At 29.2% G+C, this 9946-nt stretch overlaps 2 protein-coding genes across 2 annotated transcripts; one reads left to right on the forward strand and one right to left on the reverse strand.

The window, feature by feature from the left end:
- Positions 1 to 899: 899 nt before the first annotated feature.
- On the reverse strand, positions 900 to 6729 carry LOC106686675 (ATP-dependent RNA helicase DDX55). The gene is made up of 3 exons (XM_014430101.3): positions 4794 to 6729; positions 3987 to 4171; positions 900 to 1495 (listed from the first exon to the last, which is right to left on the reverse strand). The coding sequence occupies exon 1, from the start codon at positions 6558 to 6560 to the stop codon at positions 4797 to 4799; it is 1764 nt and encodes a 587-aa protein (XP_014285587.1). The 5' UTR covers positions 6561 to 6729; the 3' UTR covers positions 900 to 1495; positions 3987 to 4171; positions 4794 to 4796.
- Positions 6730 to 6984: 255 nt separating this feature from the next.
- On the forward strand, positions 6985 to 8043 carry MED21 (mediator complex subunit 21). Its single transcript, XM_014430102.3, has one exon. The coding sequence runs from the start codon at positions 7266 to 7268 to the stop codon at positions 7698 to 7700; it is 435 nt and encodes a 144-aa protein (XP_014285588.1). The 5' UTR covers positions 6985 to 7265; the 3' UTR covers positions 7701 to 8043.
- Positions 8044 to 9946: the final 1903 nt, after the last annotated feature.

Raw genomic sequence — 9946 nt, forward strand, 5'->3', positions numbered from 1 at the left:
AGTGGATTAAGATAATATACAATAAATCTAGGTGTTATCAATCTGGAGCTCCAAGTTTTATCCCAAACTATTATTATGATTATTATAAAATTTTATAAAAGTTAATTTTTATACATATTTTTTTGACTTCCACAACTGCAAATGTTGACTACCTGCTGGAGAGGTTAAACCATGCAAACTGCATCCCTGGGACAGTTCTAGGAATTATATGCACAATACTATAATACCCTGTCTGAGAGTTAAGTAAATACCAGTAAGGAAACAGGTTTTATTTCTTCAAATTGATTATTTTTTTTAAATATTTCTTCTTATCATCTATTAAAAAAATAAACTTAAGCCTGAAATTCATTTCTAAATTTCTTTATTTTGTATTTTCATGCAATATACAATCGTTTTATAAGCTACTAATAAGTCTTAAATTTAGATACAATTTTTTTTCCCTTTAAATTAATAAAATGCCCATTTTTCAAATCTACATAATACTAGGCCACATAAAATCCACATATGTGTATATAAATAATGTTACCATAAACATTTTAACTTTAAATGGAAATTTCATTAACCTTAAGGCCTTTGAATATATAAAATTACTAACTAGTATTTTCTTAGAAATACTATAAAATGATAAAAATATTGAAAAATAAAACCAGCTATTTCTTCTTTCACCACAAACAAAACAAATCAATGTATCAAGGTTGAGATACATTTTCTCTTTAAAATATATAACAAAATATTAATAATTAAATCTAGAGTTCTTCTTCTGATATTTATTTTTTGAATTATATGGTTTATGTTTTGTATACTTTTTCCTTACATAAGTAACATGGTATCTCATAATGTTTTCATCTAAGGTACTCCTGGAAGGGAAATAAAAACAAAAAAATGATTAGACACATAACTGAAAATATAAAAAATTTATTAAAAGATTTAACATATACAGTTACATAATCACAGCAAAATATCAGCTTTGACGGACTTTGTTTATGAACACGAATTAAAACTAATAAAAGGTTAATAATAAGACAAGGAAATACTTAAACTAATAAACATGTAAAAAATTAAAAGTAATTTATACTTTTCTTTTTTAAAGATCAAAATAAACTAATGACAAAACTACAAATAAATAATAATTTTAAAATATAATAGTTAAAATTAACAAAAGAAAAAAAAAAAACAAACATTTGAAGAACAATAGGAACTGAAGACATATTTTTTAATTAGAAAATTGAACAAATATTTCAATATAAAATTATTTAAAAACAAATACAAATAATCTAACTAAACATCATGGTGCTTGGATTGTACCATATAAGATCAAAGGTGTCCATGGCATCCCTCACAATATCTTTTTGTGAAGTAATAACGAGATTGTCCCAGTTACCATACATTCCTTGAACAGTCCAATTAACGGAGCCTGCCATCACTTTCCATCCGTCTATTATTGCTATCTTACTGTGCATATGGTAATTGAGAAGAGGGATACGTACATTTACTCCTGAAAATAATTTTCTATATAGATGAAAAAAGATCTATAAGAATTTTAGCAAATTGCATCTTGAATAGAATACTTAGAGATTCAATTAATACAAAGTTACTGGATAAAATAAAGGTTCGTTAAACAAATTTTTAGGTTAAGTTTACGACTTATTGGGTCAAACACTGTCCATATCTTGAACCTCAATAAGATTCCATGATGAAAATTTGATATAAAAAGAAATTTCAATGTTCAAAAATATAGCAACAATACAGTTGATTAACTTATAATTAGTAGTTTTTTAATTAATAAAAAATTGTTTCACCATCTGATCTTCTATATTACAATTTTTATCAAGCTTTAAGGTCACTTTATCAGGACTGGTTGACCAAACTACATTGTAGTTCTTATTTTAAAACGTGTTTGCCTAATAATATTGGGACATAATAAATACTGAAGAGTGGGACATAGTATCTCCAAAATGTCCATGAGAATATATAAATCACGGTCTATTGTGAAATAATTTTTTATTAATTATTATTTATTAAATACTAAAGTTAAAAAAATGTAACAAAATTGATAATCTCATACATATTGTAGAACTTTGCTTTAATAGAGGCAGATCTAATAAAATAGGTTTTATTTTATTTTGTATTAAACATATTCCCTAGATTGTATCGTCGACTACAGTAACTTAGTGAACTTACTAGCTCCAGGACAGTCTGTTAGAGGAACCCTGCAGAGAAAATAACCCCAGTCAGAAACTGAGTCGCAAAGATTCAGAAAGCCTTTTCTCTTTTGTTAATTCAATCATAGTTTAATTTATTTCTAGTTTTTAACAGAAATATATTTGAAAGTTCCAAGTATCGTAAAATGGTCTGTGAACAGCCGAACTAAAAAACAAAAAGTCGTACAAAACTAAAATAACATATTTCAGGCTGGCATATTCTTGAATATTAAAGCAACTTTTTCGATAAATTGAATTATCAGATCTGCCACTGTATATAATAGATTTTTCTTTTATTGTTTCAGTTTTCTCGAAAACAGTTCAAAAGATTTCCATTAAAGTTAGTAAATCAATGTTCAATTAAATGGTCTTTAATGTCAGCTTGAATTTATTTTCCTTGGAATAGTGAAATTAAAATTACAGGACTTGAATACTGAATTTCCAAAATGGCTTCCAATAGAGCATCTTTACTTTTGTTTATGTGAAATAATTAACCACTTCTCATTATTATTAATAATAAACAATGGATAAATATACACATATATCATTATAGTTATATGGTCTCAGAGGGCCTTAAAACATACTTTCATCGATAACTGAACACAAAAATTTCTATAAGTATATATTTTATATATAGCTAAGTGAAATTAAAAAATAAGTTGATTTATTGTTTTTTTATAGATTGAAAAAAATTAACAATCTTCTTTATCTCTAATGTTACTTTTGAAGTCTGTTGGGTATGACATTTAAAAATAATTACTAAATCATTTAAAGAATAAAAGGTTAAGACAAGCTTTGAAAATGCAGCTCTTTATTTTTGGTCCTAATTTTAAATTTTTATAGCAACATAAAAAAAAATCTTTGCCTTCCCAGGGCCTTTGATTTTTTTTTTTAAATGCATAATTCCAATAACTTCAAAACAACCTTTTGTTACTTAGGGACAATTTTTTTATATTATCATAAATTAATTTGAATACAGAAAAATAAACAATGGTAAAACACAAAGTATATAAGAATTTAATAATTAAAAAAGGAAAAAAATAAATGTTCTCGTGTTTCTTAGGTTTTTTTATTTTTTCGGCCAAGACTCCCATTGAAGTCCTATACTACCTAACCATGGTTGGGGGGTCAAGTTTTTGATTTTGTGGGACCGCCACTCCGTGAAAAAAGTCAACACCACAGGGCTGATTCAAACCGAATTGTTGCGAAAATTGTTAGATTTTACTTTCACTTACCTACATACTAGTATTCTCTTCCCAAATAACAAAGAAATAGTTATTTTGAAAGGATAAATTTCATTTTTAAGTAAGGTAATAAGGGATAGTTGTGTTATATGCACACGAGATTTCATTTATTTTAAGTAAATGGTACTCTACAGATTAGTGTTAATTAAAGTTGTATAGATGTACCAAACAGCATTGTTATCTGCTAAATCATTCTGGAATAAACTTTGAACCTGTAGCTTCTACTATTGAGCCGAAAATTGATTTTTGGTAGAGAAGCATCCAGGGAAGTTTCAGATATGGTATTACATAAAAATTATTCAATTAATAATGATGATCAATTTTCAATTTATTATTTATTCTTTGATACTTAAGCAATTGTTAAAAATTCTATAATTCAAACAATGTCAGGCAAAAGAGGATATTATAAAAGGTACAGAAGTTATCACAGTTTTTTATTAACAAAATAAAAAATTACTTACACATGAACAATATATATAAAAGGAAAACAAAGGGATAAAAACATAATTATTTATGGCCATTAAAATAATAAAAGTAATACCACATTGATTAATAATGCGAACTTGAGATCCTTTGTTTGTAGACATTTCATTATCACATACAACCCGAACTTTGACTCCTCTTTTGTGCGCATCTATTATACAATTGGCTATTTCCATGCTTGTCAGCAGATGAATACATACATCTAATGTTTTTCTGCAACTGTTGAGACAGTCCATAATGCAACTGCAACACATATTAGTAAATGGATTTAATTCAATATAAATTATAAAATATACACTTATACTAAAATAAAGAGGACAACCATCAGTTAGAATTTTACTTGGAGCCAGTACTCTTTCTTTAGCACCACCTGTTAAGCTAATGTAATCTAGTAATATGACAAATAAAAAAAGATAAGAAACAATATTCATTGAAATACCTGGATAAAGAGGTTGTTATTAAAAAACCTATCTCAAGTAAGTTAATAAAATAATACTGATCACCAGACTAAATAATTAAGGTATAAAAGTGCTAAATGTTCGAAACAACACTTTTTTAAAAAATTGACTCTCATATATGTATATATAAATATGTGAAGAGAGGATGGTTGGGGGTGTGGTCAGAAAATAACACCAATAAGCTTTTACAACTTATTGGTGTTATTTTCTGATCATCGTTTCTGACCCCCAACCATCTTCTCCTCATATATATTATCTACAGACAACCATCTTCTTATCACTATGTCTTATATATATATATATATATATATATATATATGCTTTTTAGAAACAGGATTACTATTTCATATCACTTAAAATCAAGCACAATCAAATGATGAACATAAATAAATAATAAATATACACACATCTTATAAATCATCATCGTCTAGCTCGACAGTTTTAGATTTCTTTGCCTTTTTCAAAAATGCAATATTTTCTTCCAATTCCTTCCATTGCTCATCAGTTAGTCGTTTCCTCTTTCTTTTAGTTTTTGTTTTTCCCTCTTCAATCTTTTTCTTCTTCTTAAGCATCTTTTCTTTTTTCTTAGATTGTCTTTCTTCTTTATTTTGTTTAGATATGGACCATGGGACTGATTTTTTCTTAATTTTTCCATTTCCTGGCCAGACTCCAGTTTCCTTAAAGGTTTCCAGTTTGCTTACCCTGGAAGCTTCTTTTTGTTTGTCCTTGTACTCAATACTGTTGTAATCAATATCAACTGATTTATATTCTACTTGAATATTTTTCAATTCAGGCATTTTTGGTAATCTCAATAGCCCAAATGATGTTGCCAAACCACTGAAATCTAAATCTTTGTCTCGCAAAATAAAATTGCATTCATGATTTTTATATGCTCTTAAATATGACACAAAAGCTTGATTTGCTTTATCAAAATAAGCTCTGTCATTAATTTGTAAGTTTTTTGCAACTTCAGAAACTCTTTCGATTTCGTGAAGACAATCAATGTTTTCATAATCTTCAAGAAATACTTTTTGATTTTTCTGAATAAATTCAACATATGCATCTTCACTTGGCATAAGTAAGGTAAGAGCAGATCCCATATGCCCAATTCTAGCAGTCCTACCACATCTATGAACAAAAGCAGAAACAGATGTAGGAGGATCGTATTGGACAACCCAATTAACATCTGGTATATCAATTCCTCTTTCCATTATATCAGTACAAAGTAAAACACCACTGTTGGTGTCCCGAAATTTATTGAGTATTTTCTGTCTTTTTTTCTTCATCTTACCATGAAGAGGAAAAAATTGAAAATCAGGAAGCAACTTGATTAATAGTGAAGAAAAGTACTCCACACAAGCACAAGTCAAAAAGAATATAATATATTTGTCATTTGGGCCATGATGTTCCAAGAATTTCATTGTATAAACTAATTTCTCATTAGGTAGACAAATTTTGTAATAGTTTTTCAGTTCTTTAGGAGTAGAAATAACAGAATTGCAATCATTCTGTTTCACTGACACAATCACTGGATTCCGTAAACCTGAGCGAACAAGTAACTCAAGTTGACGAGTCTGGGTGGCAGAAAATAGGCTTGTCCTTCTCTGTTTTGGTAAATACGCTAATATTGCATTTAAAGACTTTTCAAAACCTAAATCTAATAATCTGTCTGCTTCATCTAACACTAGCATTTCCAATGACTTCAAGGCCTTATGCAAAAGAGGGCAGCCTCTATCTAATATATCTTCAAATCTTCCTGGCGTAGCAATTATTATATGCGAGCTCTGCGTAGACAATCTTTCTACTTCTTCTGAAATGTCTGTGCCACCAATCACTAGAGCTTGAACAAATGGTTCCTCCATGTGCCCCAAGAATTTCGATAGAACTTCACTAGTTTGAACTGCTAACTCCCTAGTTGGTGAAAGAATAAGACCTCCAACTTCAAACTTCCTCCATTTGTCAGTTCTTTTAAACATTCTTTGAAGTAAAGGAATAAGGAATGCTAGAGTTTTACCACTTCCAGTAACTGCTTCTGCTGCTACATCTTTATTTTTTAGAAGAAGAGGTATACACGAAGCTTGTACTGGAGTCATATGGGTGAAATTGAGGCTTTCTAACGTTCTAATAATAAAATCACATAATGGAGGTTCAATTTTATTCCACTCAGTCAACATTTTACCGAGATAATAGAAAACAATATAACAGAAACGTGGTTACACAGCCACTAATGTATATAACCTGACAACCTATAACCTACTATCGCAAGGTAATTACTATTTAGAGTGAAAATAATAACTGAGATATAAATATGTCATATAGCAAACATCACTCAATAAACCAAATCTGAATAGATAAATATAACAATAAATCTTTCTAAAATTAATTTAAGCTATTATTGAATTAATTGACCAATATTAAAAATAACTCAATATAAATGTATTATCAGTATTTAAACACTCTGTGATTTACTTAACATAGTTATAACTTAAAGTTCCAAAACTAAACGATATCATCCAACATTGTAGAATAGAAGAAATAAGATAAGGTTTACAACCAGAGTAGGAAAAAAGGCGCCACATTTAGCGAATTATAAAATGAAGGAGGAAAACATTTACCAAGTTATAAATGAAAGTATAAAGTGCAATACATATTGATTAACATGTTATTTACTTAGACTTTACATTTTCACTTTTAACTAACATGATAAATGGGTTACGCTTTAAGCTTTGAAATTCTGACAGCATGTAAATGGCAACACTGAGGGGAGGTTACATTAAGAAAGCATGTAGAATGCTTGACAGGTAAGATCATAGCGAGTCGTTAAGTTCAACCTATTGGGCATCTACTAATGTGTTAATGAATTTTTTTAATTAACAACTATGGCCGACCGACTAACACAACTTCAGGACACAGTCAACCAACAGGCCGAATATTTTTGTAACAGCATTGGAATTTTGCAGCAACACTCAACTCCAAGTAAGTTTGCAGGCTTTGATAGATCAGGATCTCAAACTCCTCAACAGCAAGATGATTATGCACAACTTTTCGCAGCACTCATAACAAGATGTGCTAAAGACATTGATGCACTTATAGAATCTCTGCCAAGTGATGAATCCTCTAATGATCTTCAACACCAATGCCTCCGCAAATTGGAACAGGAAAACCAAGAAGCTGCTGAAAGATTAGAAGAAGTTGTTCGAAAAGGAGAAATATTATGGGAACAAGTCCAAGCATCTCTAGCAGATATTGCTCAAAGTCAGTTGGAAATGCAACACATTACTGCCAGCAGCAGTAATACAAGAAGTAGCAGTTAAAAGTACAAAGTTCATAAAAATAAATTAGTTTCGAGCATTTCACTGCCTACCAGCAATAGATATGTTTCCATCTGTATTAGTTATCATGTCTCTGAGTGTAATAATGACTTGAAAATTGTGAGATACATTAATTAGTACTATACCAATTACCTGAAATTCTATTATTTTTTTTCATGGATTTTACTTGACTGGTTTAATAATGCTTAGGAAATAGTATGTTTACTTTCTTATTTTATATAACTATAAATTGTCCATTACTGCAATAATATATTAAACCTTTGTGTATTTATTTTTTAAAAACTAATATTGTAATTTGTACAATAAAATTTTCTTTTTTCTATAATTAAGTTGTTAGAGAATTTATTTATACATAACAATAACTAGATACAGTACCAACAATAATTATTAAAAAGTTGGATAAACAATAGTTGATGAAAACATCTTTAGACATAAAAGAATTAACAGAAATTATGAAACATATGATCCAGGAGTGGGAAATTGCTTTGGCTTGGTCGCCACTCAGTGGAACTAGAGGTTAGTGGAGGGTATGCATTCATCGATTATCCTTAGCATATCAGAAAAGTCATAAATTGTACCATAAAAATCTTTACCTATAGATTAAATAAAATAATGACAGTTTTATTCAACTTATTTTATACCAGGTGTATCAAGACTATTCAATTTTAGAAGTAATTTAAACGAGAAAACTAGCTCTATCAAACTTGTCAACTTTTTTTGTTTACATCAGAATTAAAATTGTTTTTCGAGATTCTCACCAGAGCCCGCCAGTTATCATCAGTGAAAGAATATTTATATTTATTTTTGTTGATCTTCAAACTCATTTTACCATACATTGCTTATATAAGCTTGCCATCAGAGGCAAGATGAGTTTAGTGAGGTTATTAGCAAGCATAAAAGTTCGATCTGTAGCATTGATTTATGTTTTTATTGCTTTGTAAATTATGTTTGTAGCTTCATCAGCCTTTTGACACACTGCTGATATTTTGTTTCCTAATATGCATAGTTTGCAACACGAGGAGGCCCCTCACCTCCGGACTTAAAATAGTTCCTTCGAATGGATAGCTCATATGTGATATTAAACATAACAGGTAACCTTAAAATACCAAAGGTAGTAAAAGGTAAGACACAACACGAATTACTTTTTCTTTTTTCACAGTAATGCCCTCATTAATTCACTTATATTTCTGTTTTAGAGGGTTTGGAAAAAAAAAAAAATAGTTTGCAACAAAAGTCGCTGTCTTGTCTCCTGGTATCATTTAATATTGTTCTTAATAAACACTATTTCTGTTTCATCACAAAATAAACATACTTCTTCATTACCATTATTATCAAAAAAATAATTGTTGGTCCAGTCTTCATATAAAATACAAGATATTCTTTGTTTTTATAAGACTAAATCGTTCTACTAACAATGAAACTTAAAATATTTAATAATCCAAAGACAAAATTTAAATTAACCACATCAATTGCCAAAGCAATGCACATCATATTTACACTACCCATGTGTATTGACATGCCTGCCCCAGGGAAAATACTCGATCATGCACATATAGGAAGTCTCATGTCAAAGTGGATTTTCACACTGTTTGCAAGCCACTAATGATACAATGGATTTATAGAAGACTAAAGATCATTTATAGCTTCCTATAATGAGGTATATGAGTGCTTGTTATAAACACATTGACTTTACACGCTGAAAGAAACTGATAATTTAGAAGTGATATGATTTCAGTTTCAACAAAAATGAGTTCATTACTAAATTTTAACCAAGTGTTTTGTAAATAATTACATATAAGGATAAATGAAGGTAAGATAAGTCTATCAAACAAAAACTAGGTCTTAATTTTTAAATAACCTCATTTTTGTAGTTAATATTTTTTTTATTTATTTATTGATATTTACAACTGTATAAAAAAAATACAACAAGTAAATTTGATCATAATGACATAATGATATGATACAGGATAAAGAGAAACTACCCAGTAGTAAAACTCTAAAAAACAGTTTACAATATAAGGTCATGAGGCCATCTGATTTTCAGGCGCCTCCGAGGGTTGCCAGGAATGAAAGAGGAAGCAAGGTTAGAAACTAGTGGGTTTGAGTGGTTAGGGAGTTTATTATGGAAGAAATAATATCGGGTTCGGGCTAGATCGGTTACATAAGGAACATTTAGGTCTTTATGGATGGTTTTATTAGTAACAAAATAAAGAGCATTGAGGATTTTA

The sequence above is a fragment of the Halyomorpha halys genome, unplaced genomic scaffold, assembly GCF_000696795.3.
Source record: "Halyomorpha halys isolate HHAL.00 unplaced genomic scaffold, Hhal_1.1 Scaffold859.1, whole genome shotgun sequence".
Lineage (NCBI taxonomy): Eukaryota > Metazoa > Arthropoda > Insecta > Hemiptera > Pentatomidae > Halyomorpha > Halyomorpha halys.

Bases quoted from the DNA above. Each gene is read 5' to 3' on its own strand.
- MED21 (XM_014430102.3), top strand. From the start codon at position 7,266: ATGGCCGACCGACTAACACAACTTCAGGACACAGTCAACCAACAGGCC.
- LOC106686675 (XM_014430101.3), bottom strand. From the start codon at position 6,560: ATGTTGACTGAGTGGAATAAAATTGAACCTCCATTATGTGATTTTATT.